This window comes from Nerophis lumbriciformis, linkage group LG05 (genome assembly GCF_033978685.3).
Source record: "Nerophis lumbriciformis linkage group LG05, RoL_Nlum_v2.1, whole genome shotgun sequence".
Classification (NCBI taxonomy): domain Eukaryota; kingdom Metazoa; phylum Chordata; class Actinopteri; order Syngnathiformes; family Syngnathidae; genus Nerophis; species Nerophis lumbriciformis.
This window is the reverse complement of record NC_084552.2, coordinates 2,819,279-2,840,288: the sequence shown is the minus strand read 5'-3', so window position 1 is coordinate 2,840,288 and position 21,010 is coordinate 2,819,279. Positions and strand designations below refer to the sequence as shown.

At 39.3% G+C, this 21,010-nt stretch overlaps 1 protein-coding gene across 1 annotated transcript in view; it reads left to right on the top strand.

The window, feature by feature from the left end:
- The first annotated feature begins 1,201 nt into the window (after positions 1-1,201).
- Positions 1,202-21,010, top strand: part of mdfic (MyoD family inhibitor domain containing) — a 125,355-nt gene continuing 105,546 nt past the window's right edge. The window contains exons 1-2 of the mRNA XM_061959123.2: positions 1,202-1,370; positions 20,536-20,610. Coding sequence (XP_061815107.1) covers positions 1,274-1,370; positions 20,536-20,610 — 172 coding nt within the window. The 5' untranslated portion in view covers positions 1,202-1,273. The remainder of the gene's footprint in view (positions 1,371-20,535; positions 20,611-21,010) is intronic.

Genomic DNA, 21,010 nt, shown 5'->3' with positions numbered 1-21,010 from the left:
GAATATCACCATGAGTGGAAGTTAGCATGGCAAGCTAGAACCACAGTGAAGGATGACTTCTCATTCCCTGTGGAGCGAATATTCACCGTACGTGCTCCCGTTCCACAGTGCGGTTCAGTTGCTGTGAAATACGGTAGTAATCCGTGTGCGGATGGAGAGATTGCGTCTTTTTATGACCCGGATCGTTTAGTAGGAGCCATTTTGTGGTCTTTACAGATGTAAACAGGAAATGAAACGTACGGTGATATCCGCGCGTTTTTTCTTCTTCTTCCGGGGGCGGGTGAAGCGCTTCCTGTTCTATGGGGGCGGGTGAAGCGCTTCCTGTTCTATGGGGGCGGGTGCTTTCCTTGGCGGTTGCTTGCGTAGAAGAAGAAGCGCTTCCTGTTCTACCGGGAAAAAAGATGGCGGCTGTTTACCGAAGTTGCGAGACCGAAACTTTATGAAAATGAATCGTAATAAAGCGCACCGGGTTATTAGGCGCACTGTCAGCTTTTGAGAAAAATTGTGGTTTTTAGGTGCGCCTTATAGTGCGGAAAATACGGTATGTAAGCGTCAGAAAAAAGACCATATATTTTTTTTAACCGATTTCCGAACTCTAAATGGGGGAATTTTGGCGAATTAAACGCCTTTCTATTATTCGCTCTCGGAGCGATGACGTCACAACGGGAAGCAATCCGCCATTTTCTCAAACACATTACAAACACCGAATCAAATCAGCTCTGTTATTTTCCGTTTTTTCGACTGTTTTCCGTGCCTTGGAGACATCATGCCTCGTCGGTGTGTTTTCGGAGGGTGTAACAACACGAACAGGGACGGATTCAAGTTGCACCAATGGCCCAAAGATGCGAAAGTGGCAAGAAATTGGACGAATGTTGTTCAAAATACGAGGGTGTGGGGAAAGCCGACGGAAATGGTCAGTCGTTTGTTCCGCACACTTTACCGACGAAAGCTATGCTACGACAGAGATGGCAAGAATGTGTGGATATCCTGCGACACTCAAAGCAGATGCATTTCCAACGATAAAGTCAAAGAAATCTGCCGCCAGACCCCCATTGAATCTGCCGGAGTGTGTGAGCTATTCAGGGACAAAGGGCCTCGGTAGCACGGCAAGCAATGGCGGCAGTTTGTTACCGCAGACGAGCGAGCTAAACCCCCTGGATGTCTTGGCTCACACCGCGTGCCGCTCGGTGTCTCCAAGGCGGATGAGGTGACTTTATCGCCCGGAAAAGGGAGCTTAAACAGGCGGCGAGACCCACTTAAGACTGACGGTCTCATGTCCGCGGAGACCGTCCATCCTCCGGGTGGGCCAGCGGGGGCGGACGGGATCCCACAGCCGGAGACGAGCCCCCTTCTGCTGGACATCAGCCCCGGTAAGGATGTGGAAGTAACAAAACTTACTTAAAAAAACTTCAACAACAACAAAAAAAGCTATTGTCATTGCATCTGTGCAGTGGTTCTCGAACTTTTTTCACCAAGTACCACCAGTGTTGGGTTGGTTACTGAAAACCAGTAACAAGTTACAGTTACTAGTTACTTTATTTAAAAAGTAACTCAGTTACTTACACCAAAAAGTAATGTGTTACTGTGAAAAGTAACTATTTAGTTACTTCATTTTTTCTCCTTTTTTTAAGCTCCCATTAATGCCCTTTTAGCCTTCATTTCAGTACTGTTATTGCACTGGAGAATAATACAATCTGTTGATCAACTTGGCATGCATTTGCATCACTGAACTCAGAAAGCAATGTGGTTTACATACAACACACAAAGACAATGATATGTTTCAAAGGGCCAATTTATTTCAGGCCAGAACAAATTGACTAGGGATGTCCCGATCCGATATTTGGATCGGATCGGCTGCGGATATTTGCCAAAAATTGCGTATCGTTAAGGCATGGGAAAATGCCGATCCAGATCCAGTTTAAAAAAAAACCCCCGTCCATGTTTTCCAACGCACCGATTTAAATAATACATTCCACTTTTCTGCTGCTCCGTAATTTCCGTTCCGCATTTTCCAGCACACCTTCAACACATCCACATGTCTGTGAATTCTCAAGCAGTTGCTTTTAGCTGCTGGCATTACACGACAGGCTCTTCTCACTCTTTCCTGTGTCTCCCTCTCACAGACAGCAGCGCACCTTCTTACACACGTCACATACTGTCACGACACATGTCACATACTGTCACGTCATACGTCACATACGTATACGTCCTCCCCGAGCAGAGAGGTAGCAGCATGGCTAACATTAGCTGTGATGCTAGCGCAGCCGTGCGAGCAACGCTCCCTCTAAGGCGCTCGCCTGTGCAATTGCACACTGTTTAAGCGTCCTCTGCGCATAGCAAATCTATGCCACGCACAAAATATAATAAAAAAATAAGCGCATAACAATTTTCAACAGACCGACACGACAGAGAAAACAGTTTTCGTCATCATTGTTCAAATATTGTGACGTCTGTCGAGACGCTTATCTCCATTCGGTGCCACACGTTCACACCATCAAAATGCTGAGGCAAAAATTTCCACATCAACACCGTATGAAAAAATTAGTGATTGTTTTTAGTTGTGATTTCCTTCTCTGCATGAAAGTTTAAAAGTAGCATATATTAATGCAGTATGAAGAAGAATGTTTTAATGTAGACATGCAAGCCTTGAAAGAAAATTTTGAAAATCAAGACTACATTTCCTGCAAATGTGTGCATTTCTACCCTATATTTTAACTTTAGATTTATTCTCATATCAAACTCTTTTGGCTGTCTTTTTGACACTTACCCTCCACACCCTGGATTATAAATAATGTAAATAATTCAATGTGATTATCTTGTGTGATGACTGTATTATGATGATAGTATATATCTGATAGTATATATCTGTATCATGAATCAATTTAAGTGGACCCCGACTTAAACAAGTTGAAAAACTTATTGGGGTGTTACCATTTAGTGGTCAATTGTACGAATATGTACTTCACTGTGCAACCTACTAATAAAAGTCTCAATCAATCAATCAAAACACATAGAATCATCATACTGCTGTGATTATATGCATCAAGTGTTCATTCAAGGCTAAGGCAAAATATCGAGATATATATCGTGCATCGCAATATGGCCTTAAAATATCGCCCAGCCCTTGTTTCAATGATGCCATTTCTGTTTGTCATGTATAATTTTGTCTATTTTGTGTTTATCCTTGAATAAACAGGTCAGTTTCTTGTTACCAACCATTGTGTATTATTCAAACTCCCCTAATTCAGCTGGCTAGTTGTTATCAAGAGTACTAAAACCCTTTTCAACATGATTCTGACAACTAAGTAGGCTAAATAACTTTAAACTTTAATACATGCTTGGATAGGCCATTATCGGTATCGGTCAGTATCGGTATCGGATCGGAAGTGCAAAAACAATATCGGTATCGGATCGGAAGTGCAAAAACCTGGATCGGGACATCCCTAGTTTGGGTAGTTTGTTTTGTTGTTGTTTTTTGTTGCCATCACTTTTTCCCAATTTCAGCATATTAGTTTCTTCGTCCATGTTGACAGGTTTGTGTCGCTCATTTGTTTTGAAGCCCTCATTTGCGTTACTTTGCAGTGTTACTAGCAAGGATGTGTCCGTGCAAGCTAGCGGTCCACTGATACAAAGATTGTGGATGAATGACAAGACGATTCACTCTGTTCATTTGAATTCTGCTATTGGATAAACAATGCACAGAGTGAACCCTCTTGCACCCTGTTTGAAAGGGACAGACGAAGAAAACAAAGCCCTGGCACACGTGTGGTTGGAGATATTTTAACACCTTATAGAAGTATCCGTGTTCGTGTAGACATGGTCTAAATCAGCGATCGCCAACCCGGCCAGTCGATATTTTTGGGGTTGATCGCAAAATTATTAGAAAAATAAATGTGTTAATATGACATCATTGACACACTCACCCGGAGAGTGGCCAACAGGCACGCATTTTTCACCCCTGAACACGCCTGCACGCCTCACCTCTCTCTCTTTAGCCTCTAAGCCACACTCCCCCAAGCACGGCAGCACACTTCACCCGTTAGCCTCGCAAACCCGCACGACATGATGTACACAGAAATAATCGAGCTGCAACAATGCATTAAGGCTAACTGTTGCAACAAATCGGAAATTTTAATAACATCAAACATCTCTTCCCTCAACCACGACCATCATCGCTCGCCTGTGACGGGAAGCTAACAAGCCAAATACTAGAGTCCGTGAACATTGTTCCAAAGTACAGATTTTCTGTTGATTTATTGTGAATACAAAAGTAAACATTGACATGTCTCAAGGCAGTAATATGTGATAAAATAAGGCGGCCCCTAAAGAACGACTACCCCTTTATCACACAGGGAAAAAAAACGCCAGGTGGAACAGCTGATTTTACTACTTCCGGCACTGACGTAATACAGTCATGTGACTCTCGTCCTAAATGTGACCATAGGATGAACAAATATGCTACAGTACTAAAACTATAGTGGCCATAAACAGTTAGCTTCTGCAGCTGTGCTGCCCAAAGTGCGACACAGGGACCATCTGTGGTCCGTGACTCGTTTGTCATTGGCCCTCAGCATCATTACAAAAAAGCATGCGTAAAAACTATATATATATATATACATATATATATATATATATATATATATATATATATATATATATATATATATATATATATATATATATAGGGGCGGCATGGCGTAGTGGGTAGAGCAACCGTGCCAGAAATCTGAGGGTTGCAGGTTCGCTCCCCTCCTCTTACCATCCAAAAATCGCTGCCGTTGTGTCCTTGGGCGGGACACTTCACCCTTTGCCCCCGGTGCCACTCACACCGGTGAATTGAATGATGAATGATAAGTGGTGGTCGGAGGGGCCGTTGGCGCAAATTGCAGCCACGCTTCCGTCAGTCTACCCCAGGGCAGCTGTGGCTATGAAAGTAGCTTACCACCACCAGGTGTGAATGATTGATGGGTTCTACATGTAAAGCGACTTTGGGTACTTAGAAAAGCGCTATATAAATCCCAGTTATTATTATTATTATATATATATATATATATTTTATTTTATTTTTTTAAAAGTACCTTATCTTCACCATACCTGGTTGTCCAAATTAGGCATAATAATGTGTTAATTCCACAACTGTATATATCGGTTGATATCGGTATCGGTTGATATCGGTATCGGTAATTAAAGAGTTGGACAATATCGGAATATCGGATATCGGCAAAAAGCCATTATGGGACATCCCTAGTAAAAACCACAGTAAATTTCACTATTTTACCATGAAATCTACCCATTGCACACTTTGATGGATAACTTGCTTTCAAATCATTATCATTAGTATTTATTTGAATTTAAAATGTTTTGAATGTTTGATAATATATATTTTTGCATAATTAGAAAATATTTAGGTTAACATAATTTACGATTACACGGAGTACATATATTTTTTTTCTCCCAAAATAGAAAGAAAGAATACATTTAGTAAGAAAAGTTACAGTACTTTATTCATGCATATTATTTCCAGGCTTTCAAGGGCCAAATAAAATGAAGTGACAGGCCACATCTGGCCCCCGGGCCTTGAGTTTGACACCTGTGATCTAATCTATAGCCTATGACACAGGTGGGCGAGACTTGGCCTGGGGAGGTTTGTCTTCCGCGGGACTATTTGAAAAATATTGATGACAAAACATGGTCAATTTCAGCAAAAAAGGACCCTGACTTCCATCCATCCATTTTCTACCTTCTAGCAATATCATCTCAGATAAATTTTATAAACAAAACTGAAGGCCACGGTGCCATTAATACAATGCGTTGTCACATTAAACGATATTAATGATAAGCGCGGGAAAACTCCCGACAGGTAGTATTAGTCTTTTGAAACCGAAATTGATAACTGCACTTTGATAAACTCACCGACTAACTGGAACCAGATCGCTATCTTAAATGCTAACATGAAAACATATATATATATATATATATATATATGTCTTAATAAGGTTATCCAAAAAATAGTGCTCGATACCGTAGTAGAGCGCAATATATGTATGTGTGGGGAAAAAAATCACAAGACTATTTCATCTCTACAGGCCTGTTTCATGAGGGGGGGTACCCTCAATCGTCAGGAGATTTTAATGGGAGCATTCGCATACCATGGTTTATATAGGGCACAGAGTGGGTGGGTACAGGCTGGCCTAGGGGCGTGGTGATTGGCTCATGTGTTACCTAGGAGGTGTTTCCGTCTATGGCGGCATGTTGTTACAATTTCGCTGCGCTTGTTGAGGGATGACAGGTCTGGACGGTATATAATAAACAGTTTCTCTTTCAAGCATAGGTTGCATCTTTTATTACCACTATTGTAAGGTGTGCTGGATGCAAGAATTTGCCATGTTATTGAATATTCAACATTATTGTCTTTGAGGTCCCAAATGTGTTTGCTGAGTTCTGTGGTATTTCGCAGGTTTTTGTTCCTGAAAGAAGCCTTGTGGTTGTTCCATCTGGTTTTGAATTCACCCTCGGTTAATCCTACATATGTGTCGGACGTCACCTTCAACCTGAGAAATAACAGCTACCAACCATTCACGAAACCCAACACAACACTCCAATACGTGCACCATGACAGCAACCATCCACCCACCACCACGAAAAGAATACCTACCGGAATCAATAAAAGGCTATCGATGCTGTCATCTAGCAAAGCTGAATTTGACCAAGCAACCCCCCCGTACCAAAAAGCCCTTGATGAAAGCGGATACAATTTCACCCTCACCTATGAACCCACGCCAGGAAACCAGCCAAAAAAGAACAGAAAACGAAACGGCATCATCTGGTACAACCCCCCATACAGCAAAAACGTCTCAACGAACATTGGACACAAATTCCTCAACCTGATTGACAAACACTTTCCCAAAGACAACAACCTAAGAAAAGTATTCAACAAGAACAACATCAAATTGAGCTACAGCTGCATGAACAATATACGACAAATCATCTCAAACCACAACAAAACAATTGCAAATGAGCCGTCGACCCCCAGTCAGAACGACTCCAAAACCAACAAAGCATGTAACTGTCGAAAGAAACCTGATTGCCCCCTCAACGGGGGATGCTTACAAACATCAGTTGTCTACCAATCTAAGGTAATACGCAAGGACATTAACACATCCGACACATATGTAGGATTAACCGAGGGTGAATTCAAAACCAGATGGAACAACCACAAGGCTTCTTTCAGGAACAAAAACCTGCAAAATACCACAGAACTCAGCAAACACATTTGGGACCTCAAAGACAATAATGTTGAATATTCAATAACATGGCAAATTCTTGCATCCAGCACACCTTACAATAGTGGTAATAAAAGATGCAACCTATGCTTGAAAGAGAAACTGTTTATTATCTACCGTCCAGACCTGTCATCCCTCAACAAGCGCAGCGAAATTGTAACAACATGCCGCCATAGACGGAAACACCTCCTAGGTAACACATGAACCAATCACCACGCCCCTAGGCCAGCCTGTACCCACCCACTCTGTGCCCTATACAAACCATGGTATGCGAATGCTCCCATTAAAATCTCCTGACGATTGAGGGTACCCCCCCTCATGAAACAGGCCTGTAGAGATGAAATAGTCTTGTGATTTTTTTCCCCACACATACATATATATATATATATATATATATATATATATATATATATATATATATATATAATGTATGTATGTATGTATATACACACACACACACACACACACACACACACACACACACACACACACACACACGCAGGAGTAGGTCTTGCTTTAGTTTTTGAATAACATCACATGTTTGCTCAAGTCAATGTGTCTGAAAATAACAGATCTAACTCAACCTTACCTCCTTTCCCATGTCTCAGACCGTTGTTGCGTTGATGATTGCATTAATATTGTCGTAAAGGCCATGCTTTTGATGTGGTTCTCAATTTGGGTACATAATATACTACTATAGTTACTATTTAAGACTTTAAGAAGCTTTTTTAGCACTATTGAAATGTGGTTTTCCTATTGGTGCATGTTCTCATTGCCCTGTAACATTGACATCATTCATCAAGAATGCATGTCGCCTGTCCGGTCTGGTGTGAGAGGAAACAGCAGGTTGAAGTGCAATGCTCCAGAACCTTTACCTTTTCATAGCTGCACACTAATAGTAGTTATGGAATCCAGTATAGGATCCTTGTCAATAAGTTTGCTTTTGTACCTCTGGAAGTGACAGTACGATGAATGAATGTAACTTGGATGCAATTTGGAGTAGTCATTGTTTAGCTTCTGGAGCAGTATACATTTTCCATCCACTGAAAAGGACTTAACGCACAGCCATTATTGTTGAAATAGCCGGTTAGTCCACCTCACAGTGAACATTTCCACATTGTGCGAATACTTAGTGTGAGCATCATTATCTCGCAGAGCTGCATAAGTTGATAACTGGAATCCTCGTCCACTCCTCCATGAAGATGTCACTGGTGGATGTGAGACACCTTGAGTTCCTCCACCTTCTTTCAGTCCTTTCTTCTAATTGAAGAGCCCCATGAGGGCTTCCTCTGCAAGGCAGTTATCTTGGAGTTGTGTTTAGGCTCTTTCTTATGTTCTTTCTCACGGGACATGTTGGAATGCATGTTTTCCCTTAATAAACCGCAGCTCCCCAATGCTGGCAGCACTCATGCATCCATAGGCCATGATGCTACCACCTCTATTTACCAATTGCATCCACTGTCAACATGCAACTATTATTGTCTAAATAACTGTCAACATAGGGTTGGGCAATACAATTATTTATATATATATATATATATATATATATATATATATATATATATACACAAAACAGTCCTACTTACCTGAGATACTAAGTAAGTCAATATTTTGACTTAGTAATTTACTAAGTCAAAATAATGTCAAAATAATGACTTGCTAAGACAAATTAATGACATACTGTAAATAAGCGTTTGCAATAAGCGTTTGAAAAATAAAGTTAAAAGTGGGGCCACATGCTGACATATGCTCAACTCCTCATGCTTAATTTATTACAGCATTTGGGAAGCCTGTAGTTGATTCTTATTATGTAAATGTTGTATTTTTATTAGGGCTGCAGCTAACGATTATTTTTCTATCGATTAATCTATAGATTATTTTTTCGATTAATCGGTTAATCTATAGATTATTTTTTCGATTAATCTATAGATTATTTTTCCTTTTACCGATTATTTTTTTAATTTAAAATGAAGAGGAACAAATAAATGTAGGCCAGTTTTTTCAAAAGGCATGGCTTTTATTTACAAAAAAAAAGTATGGCCACTCAGTCAACATTGACAACAACATGACAAAATATTCTGTAACAATGTAAACATTTAAAACTTTTAACATTTAACAAAATTAAAAGTAGCTTATTTGCTTTTTAATGTGCAAATATAAAAGTAAACATCCAGTGCAAATCTTAATATTCTGCAATAGTATAAGCATTTCAAAATTAAAAGTATTGCTTATTTTGCTTTAAAATGTGCAAAAATAAAGATAAACATCCAATACAAAAAAGTACAAAACGGAAATATTCTGTAACAGTGTAAACATTTCAACAAAAGTAAAAGTATTGCTTATTTGCTAAAATGTGCAAAAATAAAGCTAAACATCCAAAAAGCGAAACGGTGCTTTAGTTTATGAATTCACAACGCAGATACAAATGACACATTCATGTTTTTGTGTAATGATGACAACGTATACGCACGCGGACGATTGACTGGTTGATGGTGATGGCAAGAACGCTGTCGGTTTTCTTTTCAAATGTTCCTTCATAGCCGTTGTGCTGCTATGATAGGCCATTTCCGCTCGACACAGTGTGCATACAACATTATTAGGCCGTTTATTGAAATACTCCCACACTTTTGACGACTTTTGGCGTGCTTTTTCCCCTCGCTCGCATCGTCTGCTTTGCGCTCCGCCATGACAGTAGTGTGACGTAAATATACGACGCGCCGACGCACAAAAACGGCGTCAACGTATTTACGTAACCGATGACGTCGACTACGTCGACGCGTCGTTTCAGCCTTAATTTTTATCATCATGTGATAGCAGGGACCCTGCCATTCAAAACTAGGCTGCTACATTACTAATGATTAATGTAACTATAGCTGAAAAAAATGTACAATAGCAATAGGAGAGACTATTCATCCCAGAACACCATGGAGTTCATGTAGGCTTTATGATGCAATTACATTATTATATAAACTATGGGAGAGAGCTTCAGGAAAGTCATTTAACATATTGTTTTTTGCTGCGTCAACACAGCTCAATCAACACAGAAAAAGGTAAAGTAAAATAACTTAGTTGTTAACTGTAGGTCAATAATGCTTGTCTTTCTCTCAGACAGACAGGGCTTTGCTGTCCGTTTCATGTGGGGCGCACACATACATGCGCACACGCGCACACACACGTGGACAATATTGGAGACAGACGCATTTGTCCCACACTAAAAGTATACAGCAAAGGAGAAAACTATTTGATGTTGCTTTTATTTTCTCAATACAGCGTTCATCAGCTGCTGTGACTGAGAGTTAATGATGTGAGAAAATGCAACAGTCGATGTGTCGGGAACGTTGCCGGAACTTGTTTATAAAGTCTTGAGTTTGTTTACTGGGATGCTCACGACAATGTTTTGTCATCGAACTGAGCGCAGGCTGTGAAGATTGTGTATGAGGTGTGAGAGGTCTCCTGCTTCCTTATTTTTGTTGGCCAAACGGTAGTACTGAACCACTAGGAGGCGTTGGAGAAGAACAAAGCTTGTTTTTTAGACTTCATCTTCATTAGCCAAACTACTTTGAGTTTTATATTGATATCAAAAAGTAAACATCAGTTTTTTTTTTTATATTACTTGTGTTTTTTCATGTCAAAAAAACATTCATGTGACACAGCATTTTGTTAATGTTTTATTGTGTATAGTTGATTCCTATACGACATATTTCTGCTCAAACTCTTCATGCATCCGTCCCGATACATTATCTACATGTACATAATATAAATGTACATAACTTAAAAAAATAAATTATAAAAAAAAATACCTCCCTCTATCAAAATGTAAAGATTGAGATAAAGACATCATGTAATGACAAAAAGCTGACACGTCAATATTATTAATGAACCAAAAAAACAAATACTTTGATATGGATAACGTTATCTATAGCCTTTTTATTAGACATTACAAATTACAGGATGGTATTATATTTACACCCTAACACTGCTTTGCCTAACAATCAGTAATCATGATTTCAATTTTGATAAAAAAATAATCTTAATTATTACTTTAGCCATAATTGGCAGCTCTAGATCTCATACATGAACACTATTTTTATCTATATGGACAAAAAGTGCAGTTACGTCCTTTGGCCATCAGGTGCAATCTTTTAAAATTCTTACATTGGCTTTTATTTTCGAATCTCTTCTGTATCTTGCACAATTTTCACATACATTTTCGTTACTTATGTCATTATTTTTTTCTGCCATATTACTGTGTTTATAATGCTTTTGTTGCTTTCATATACACATTCAATTTGTACTTGAGGTCCATGGAATAGTGTTTTTTATCTACAGTAATGTTTCTCCGACAAAGGAAATCATTTTTAATGTGTTGTTTTTTTCAAATAAAACCTGGTTAACAGATTGCAGTATAATTATTTGTCGAAAATTTTGAGCACATTTAAAAATACCGCGATAATAATAACCATGATGATTTTGGTCACAATAACCGTGATAAGAAATGTTCATACAGTGAGATCCCTAATATATATGTGTGTGTGTGTCTGTGTGTATGTATGTTTGTATGTATGTATATATGTATGTATTATTTATGTATATATATGTGTGTATTTATGTGTATATGTATTTATGTATATATATATATGTATTTATATATATATACATATGTATTTGTGTGTGTATATATACATTATAAGTAATATATTGTATTAATGGATATATATATATATATATATATATATATATATATATATATATATATATATATATATATATATATGTATGTGTGGGAAAAAATCACAAGACTATTTCATCTCTATATATATATATATATATATATATATATATATATATATATATATAATATATATATATATATATATATATATATATAATATATATATATATATATATATATATATAATCACAAGACTACTTCATCTCTACAGGCCTGTTTCATGAGGGGTTCCCTCAATCATCAAGAGATTTTAATGGAAGCATTCACATACCATGGTTTATATAGGGCACAGAGTGGGTGGGTACAGGCTGGCGTAGGGGCGTGGCGATTGGCTCATGTGTTACCTAGGAGGTGTTTCCGTCTGTGGCGGCATGCTGATACAATTTCGCTGCGCTTGTTGAGGGATGACAGGTCTGGACGGTATATAATAAACAGTTTCTCTTTCAAGCATAGGTTGCATCTTTTATTACCACTATTGTAAGGTGTGCTGGATGCAAGAATTTGCCATGTTATTGAATATTCAACATTATTGTCTTTGAGGTCCCAAATGTGTTTGCTGAGTTCTGTGGTATTCCGCAGGTTTTGGTTCCTGAAAGAAGCCTTGTGATTGTTCCATCTGGTTTTAAACTCTCCCTCGGTTAATCCTACATATGTGTCGGATGTGTTAATGTGCTTGCGTGTTACCTGAGATTGGTAAACAACTGATGTTTGTAAGCACCCCCCGTTGAGAGGGCAATCAGGTTTCTTGCGGCAGTTGCAGCCTTTGTTGGTTTTGGGGTCGCTCTGTCCGGGGGCCGACGGCTCATTTGCAATTGTTTTGTTGTGGTTTGAGATAATTTGTCGTATATTGTTCATACAGCTGTAGCTCAATTTAATGTTGTTCTTGTTGAATACTTTTCTTAGGGTGTTGTCTTTGGGGAAGTGTTTGTCAATCAGAGTGAGGAATTTGTGGCCAATGTTAGTTGAGACGTTTTTGCTGTATGGGGGGTTGTACCAGATGATGTTGTTTCGTTTTCTGTTCTTTTTTGGTTGGTTTCCTGGCGTGGGTTCATAGGTGAGGGTGAAATTGTATCCGCTTTCATCAAGGGCTTTTTGGTACGGGGGGGTTGCTTGGTCAAATTCAGCTTTGCTAGATGACAGCATCGATAGCCTTTTATTAATTCCGGTAGGTATTCTTTTCGTGGTGGTGGGTGGGTGGTTGCTGTCATGGTGCACGTATTGGAGTGTTGTGTTGGATTTCGTGAATGGTTGGTAGCTGTTATTTCTCAGGTTGAAAGTGACGTCGAGGAAGTTGACGGTTTGCTTGTTGGCTTCAATCGTGATCCGTAGGCCGTTCTCTTTGAAAATTTGGCATATGCGCTTCTTGGTATTCTCGCTGCTCCTTGGCGAGGCGCGACACACTGCCAGTCCGTCATCACGGTAAATACCAAGGTTCAGGTTGAGGCTAGCGAGCTGGGAGAGGAGGAAACTCCCAACGAGTTCACTCGTTTCTGCTCGGTCAAAACTTCCCATAGTGACGTCAAATGTTGAATTGTTCTTTTTTTGCCATGGTGTACTGTTGTGGATGAGTATGGAGTTTTTTGCGTGGATGATGATGTTTCTTTCGTTGCCTGTGATTGAGTCGTAGTCTGAGGCGAAGTCTAGTGCTTGAGTCAGTAGGTCTTGCGTGATGGAAGGGTAAAATTCCTCGATATCAAAGGAGATAAAGTTGTGCTGTTGTTTGTCTTGGATGTTGTTGAACCATTTGATTACTGCTGCTGTATTTCTCCATTGGTTGAGTGGTGTTTTGTCCTTGATTTTTGTGTTGACTCTGTCCAGGATTATTTTGCTGATTTTTCCTATTTCAGATTTAGTTGGGTTTATTAGTCGGCATGTTGGGTTATTTGCGAAGTTGGGTTTGTGGTCCTTCAATGTGATGAAGGCTTCCTTGTTGGCTGTGGCGTCCACCCTGTCCTCAATGTCCAGTTCAGCCGCGATCCTTTTATTTTCCAGGTGGATGTTCTGTAAGGTGTTGGGTTGTGCTTTTTTTGTATGATTTGGTGATGCTTCTGTCCAGTAAGGTGTGATGTTCTGGTATGTCCATTCTGTAGAAGTTTGTGGTTTTATCGGCAGCTATGATGAGGTTGTTTACTTTCTTGATGCGCTCCTTGTCATTTTTCAGCTTGGTGAGGAGTGGGTTGCGGATTGGCTTGAATTTGACTGATTGTATCATTTTGAGCATGTCGTTCTCAAAATCCTTTAGTTCCTCAACTGTGGGTGGGTTCTTGGTAGATTTGAATCCGTAAGTTTTCTTTTGCGTTCCTTTTGTTTCAGGGTGGAGGAAAAAATGTGCTTTCCACCGCATCCTTCTTAGGAAGTGTTCCGTCTTTTCTATGAGCCTTAGCTTGTAGTCATTCTGCGCGGGTATGGGAATGTTCTTCATGGAGTAGTCGATGTTGAATTTTTCCATTTCTGAGCGTCGTACAGTGCTCAACAAATGTCAATTTGGAGCGGAGTATATGTCTTAATAAGGTTATCCAAAAAATAGCGCTCGATACCGTAGTAGAGCGCAATATATGTGTGTGTGGGAAAAAAAATCACAAGACTATTTCATCTCTACAGGCCTGTTTCATGAGGGGGGGTTCCCTCAATCATCAGGAGATTTTAATGGGAGCATTCACATACCATGGATTATATAGGGCACAGAGTGGGTGGGTACAGGCTGGTGATTTGAGGGAACCCCTCATGAAACAGGCCTGTAGAGATGAAGTAGTCTTGTGATTTTTTTTCCCACACATACATATATTGCGCTCTACTACGGTATCGAGCACTATTTTTTGTATGTATGTCCATTTGTTTTCACGCAACATCCTACATTTCTTTTATTTTGCTCTGGCGGGCCGCCACGATCAGCTACTTATCAAATTACAAGTTGAGGGAAAACCCTGCCTAGTCAACACAAATAAACAAATACATATATACTGATATATTGCTGTACAGTGACTACTCTAAAGTCTATTCATTTATATAGTTTTGCCCTTGAGAAGATATACTTTTGTGACTTTTGGTATGTGATGAGCCTTGGTCATGTGTTTTTTTTTTTTTTTTCATCTCTCCCAATAAAATCAAAAGAAACGCCTTAGTGACTAATATGAACACAAACCAGAGCCAATTATAGTTTTTAATTAACTTTCAACTCACCGATTATCACATGTAAAATAATCCAACCCCTCCCTTCACCCTCCCATTTTTCTTCAAACAAGCAATGAACCATCCTATTTATACCAAGCATCATTATGGCTCTGTCAAAAAATAGCAAAGTAGGACAAAGTAAGCAATCAGTCGGGCTGCTGGATTGCGAATAGATTTTGCCCCCCCCCCCATTTTCTTCAAAGACTGGATTTTTCCTCTCGGGGGAGTGGGGATGTAGCGAGAGTAGGCCAATTGGTTTCTAACTGTGATCGCTAAATACCACAATGCATCACGCAGTAGCGCCGCTATAACGTTGCCGCCATACATCATCTACCGCCTCCAGCCGTCACTGGAATATCTCCAGCTTTGCCAAACAAGCAAACACGCTGGAAACAAAGTCGTGAAAAGACTGGCGTCAAACCAAGCCAATAAAGCCACAGAGGGGATTTGTTTTTGTCTCCAGTCTTGCTAGATGTGAACTCAAAAGGAGGAGACGAGAGAAGCTGTTGACGCTTAAATGCATACTTTTTTCCACTTTTTCACATGAATGCTGCTTTCATAGCAGGTTGAAAATGAGATCCAGAGCTCTGGAAAGGCCTTCACCTGAATCGACTTTTTTTTTTTTGCCGTCGTTGCTGCTGCCACCTCGCATGCTGTCGGCTGACCTTGCAGTAAACGTTTACATATGTTTTTGCAGGAGCAGCCGTGATTCATTCCAGTGTTGAGCTCTATTGCTTCCTTGCAACGTGCCTTGTATAAATAAATGAATGTTCCTGACAGATTCCTCTGACAATTGGCAATTCAACATGACCGAAAAGGAGTAGGAAGAAGTAGAGCTAATTTAATCCTACCTCTGTCCACACCAACATCGATACTTTAAAAATTCACACTTTTCTATGCATTTTTGGCCTGTTGACTCCACGCAAACTTTTATCCTTAAAGGCCTACTGAAAGCCACTACTACCGACCACGCGGTCTGATAATTTATACATCAATGATGAAATCTTAACATTGCAACACATGCCAATACAGCCGGGTTATCTTAGTAAAGTGCAATTTTAAATTTTGCGCGAAATATCCTGCTGAAAACGTCTCGGTATGATGACGCCTGCGCGTGACGTCACGGATTGTAGAGGACATTTTGGGACAGCATGGTGGCCAGCTATTAAGTCGTCTGTTTTCATCGCAAAATTCCACAGTATTCTGGACATCTGTGTTGGTGAATATTTTGCAATTTGTTCAATGAACAATGGAGACAGCAAAGAAGAAAGCTGTAGGTGGGAAGCGGTGTATTGCGGCAGGTGTTGTGCCGGATAACGCACCCCCGCCGTAGAATGCACCCCCTGACTGGGATAACACAGCCGGTGTTTCATTGTTTACATTCCCGAAAGATGACAGTCAAGCTTTACCATTGGCCTGTGGAGAACTGGGACAACAGAGACTCTTACCAGGAGGACTTTGAGTTGGATACGCAGACGCGGTACCGTGAGTACGCATGCAGCTGCGGCTTCCAAACTAAGATCGCTTGCCCGTACGTGCGTGCCGCTATGTGTATGTCACGTACGTAACTTTGGGGACTTTGGGGAAATATATGTGCTGTATGAATTTTGGGGAGGTGAACGGTACTTTGGGCTGTGGGATTGATTGTGTTGTGCAGGTGTTTGAGTTGTATTGGCGGGTTATATCATACTTATCAACCTTGAGACCTCCAATTTCGGGAGGTGGGGCGTGGGTGCGGGGGGCGTGGTTGGGGCGAGGGCGTGGTTAAGAGGGGAGGAGTATATTTACAGCTAGAATTCACCAAGTCAAGTATTTCATTCATATATATATATATATATATATATATATATATATATATATATATATATATATATATATATATATATGTCTTAATAAGGTTATTCAAAAAATAGTGCTCGATACCGTAGTAGAGCGCAATATATGTATGTGTGGGAAAAAAATCACAAGACTATTTCATCTCTACAGGCCTGTTTCATGAGGGGGTTCCCTCAATCATCAGGAGATCCCTCAATCATCTCCTGATGATTGAGGGAACCCCCTCATGAAACAGGCCTGTAGAGATGAAATAGTCTTGTGATTTTTTTTCCCACACATACATATACATATATATATATATATATATATATATATATATATATATATATATGTATATATATATATATATATATATATGTATATATATATATATATATATATATATATATATATATATATATATATAAATAAAAGAAATACTTGAATTTCAGTGTTCATTTATTTACACATATACACACACATAACACTCATCTACTCATTGTTGAGTTAAGGGTTGAATTGTCCATCCTTGTTTTATTCTCTGTCACTATCTTTCTAACCATGCTGAACACCCTCTCTGATGATGCATTGCTCGCACAAAAGTGCTTTCATCAAATGCACTAGATGGCAGTATTGTCCTGTTTAAGAGTGTCACAACAGTGTTGTTTACGGCAGACGGACTGCTTTACTGTAGACGTTCTTTATATTGTTGGAAAGCGACTCAGGTCCGCATGGAGCTGGAGGGGGCGTGGCCTCCAGCTCCGCCTGAATTTCTGGAGATTTTCGGGAAAAAATTTGTCCCGGGAGGTTTTCGGGAGAGGCGCTGAATTTCGGGAGTCTCCCGGAAAATCCGGAAGGGTTGGCAAGTATGGGTTATATGGACGGGAGGGGGGGAGGTGTTTGTTATGCGGGATTAATTTGTGGCATATTAAATATAAGCCTGGTTGTGTTGTGTTTATTTACTGTTTTAGTCATTCCCAGCTGAATATCAGGTCCCACCCGCCTCTCACAGCATCTTCCCTATCTGAATCGCTCCCACTGCCCTCTAGTCCTTCACTCTCACTTTCCTCATCCACAAATCTTTCATCCTCGCTCAAATTAATTGGGAAATCGTCGCTTTCTCGGTCCGAATCGCTCTCGCTGCCGGTGGCCATGATTGTAAACAATGTGCAGACGTGAGGAGCTCCACAACCTGTGACGTCACGCGCATATCGGCCGCTACTTCCGGTACAGGCAAGGCTTTTTTTTCAGCGACCAAAAGTTGCGAACTTTATCGTCGATGTTCTCTACTAAATCCTTTCAGCAAAAATATGGCAATATCGCGAAATGATCAAGTATGACACATAGAATGGACCTGCTATCCCCGTTTAAATAAGAAAATCGCATTTCAGTAGGCCTTTAAAAACGGTGACCTCTGAAGATTCCATCTTCAGAGACTTGAATGTGAACTGGTAAAACTGAGAAATGTGCGACATTATCTCACATTTTCTACTCTTATTTAACAACAGAACATGAAGATTGTTTGCAGAGGTGGGTAGCAACGCGCTACATTTACTCCGTTACATCTACTTGAGTAACTTTTGGGATAAATTGTACTTCTAAGAGTAGTTTTAATGCAACATACTTTTACTTTTACTTGAGTATATTTATAGAGAAGAAACGCTACTTTTACTCCGCTACTTTTATCTACATTCAGCTCGCTACTCGCTACTAATTTTTATCGATCTGTTAATGCACGCTTTGTTTGTTTTGGTCTGTCAGACAGACCTTCATAGTGCCTGCGTTTCAACAAATACAGTCACTGGTGACGTTTACTCCGTTCCACCAATCAGATGCAGTCACTGGTGACGTTGGACCAATCAAACAGAGCCAGGCGGTCACATGACCTGACTTAAACAAGTTGAAAAACTTATTGGGGTGTTACCATTTAGTGGTCAATTGTACGGAATATATACTGTACTGTGCAATCTACTAATAAAAGTTTCAATCAATCAATCAAAAGTGTGAAGGAAAAAAGACCCTTTTTTATTTCAACCGTACATCCCGTCAAAAGCCTAAAGACTGACTGCACAGTTCCTGTCTTCACAATAAAAGTGCCGCTCCATCGCGCTTGCGCTTTCAAAACAAGAGTCTCCGAAAGCCAGCGCAAACAAGCTAGCAAGCTACGGAGTTTGCCGCCAATGTATTTCTTGTAAAGTGTATAAAAACGAATATGGAAGCTGGACAAATAAGATGCCAAAAACCAACCACTTTCATGTGGTATTAGACAGAAAGGAGGAACTTTTTTTCTCCTCCATTTGAAAACGTGGACGCTATCAGCACTACTGTCTGATTACAATCAATGCAAGTCATCAGAATCAGGTAATACACCAACTTATATTCTGGTCTTCATGAAAGAAAGGAATCTATATGTGTTAAACATGCATGTATATTCATTAAAACACCTTTAACATGTAAACAAAAACGACAAAATAAATAAATATAAATTATATACTGTATATATATAAATGTGTGTGTATATATATATATATACATATATATATATATATATATATATATATATATATATATATATGTATATATATATATATATATATATATATGTATATATATGTGTATATATATATATATATATATATATGATATGTGTGTGTATGTTACTCATCAGTTACTCAGTACTTGAGTAGTTTTTTCACAACATACTTTTTACTTTTACTCAAGTAAATATTTGGGTGACTACTCCTTACTTTTACTTGAGTAATAAATCTCTAAAGTAACAGTACTCTTACTTGAGTACAATTTCTGGCTACTCTACCCACCTCTGATTGTTTGTGATTAGGCCTGGGCCAATCACACATTTTACTGGATGATATATTGTCCCACAAACTACAAGTGAACCTAAAAAAATGTGAATATCGTGCAAGGGTATGTTTATTCCAACAATTAGTTTTAAAAGGTGACACTAATATACGACACAGGCTGATAGCATACAACTCAAGATATTTCAAACGTTCTTTTGACATAATTTTGATGAGTATGGCTTACAGCTTATGAAAACTTTTGAGTTGAAAATCTCCGAAAATTTGGGGTTTTCAAAAACAAAGATCATTAAAATTAGAAGAAATAAAGACTTGATGTATCTCAGTTCATATCACTAAATAGTTTCACATTGACATGAATAAACTTTGGCACAAAAAACATTTTTTTGAGCTTTATCTGTATTACCGATAAATGATATTATTGTCGTCATCATTTTATTTTTTTAAACATTTTATTTTTATTTTTGGCATATACAGTCCAGAAATACAATAAATACATGCCAAATGTTCCCCCCTGTGATGTACATGATGTAATGTATCACTACAGTGACAAACGGAGGTGTTTTGATGCCACCAACTCAGCTCTGGCTTCTTTTCGGGCTTCTGGTTAGACAAAATTCGCATGGCAGCCCTTGAATGTGTTTTTATGGGGATAGTTTTTGAAAGTATCCGCGTTTATGTGGACAGGACCTAAATAAACGTTTGTTACCTATAGATGCCTCTGATGCCGACGCATCGGGATCGTCTTCCAGTCATGTGAACCAGGAGAATTACTCCAAGCCTGTAAGAAGTAAGTACTTTTGGGGAATACAGTAAAATACATGTTGCTGTGATCACTAACCATTTTTTTTTTGTCATGTTGTTCTTTGTTTTACCTATAAAACAAGCGTTAGCATACCTGCCAACTACTCCGGTTTTCCCGTAATTAGTACGGTTTTCATCAACCTATTCCGGGTTACGGTTGCAGTGATAAAAAATACGGTTTTTCATTAACGGGCTCCAGTACTATGGAATGCCCTCCCGGTAACAATTAGAGATGCTACCTCAGTAGAAGCATTTAAGTCCCATCTTAAAACTCATTTGTATACTCTAGCCTTTAAATAGCCCCCCTGTTAGACCAGTTGATCTGCCGTTTCTTTTCTTTTCTCCTCTGCTCCCCTTTTCCTTGAGGGAGGGGGGCACAGGTCCGG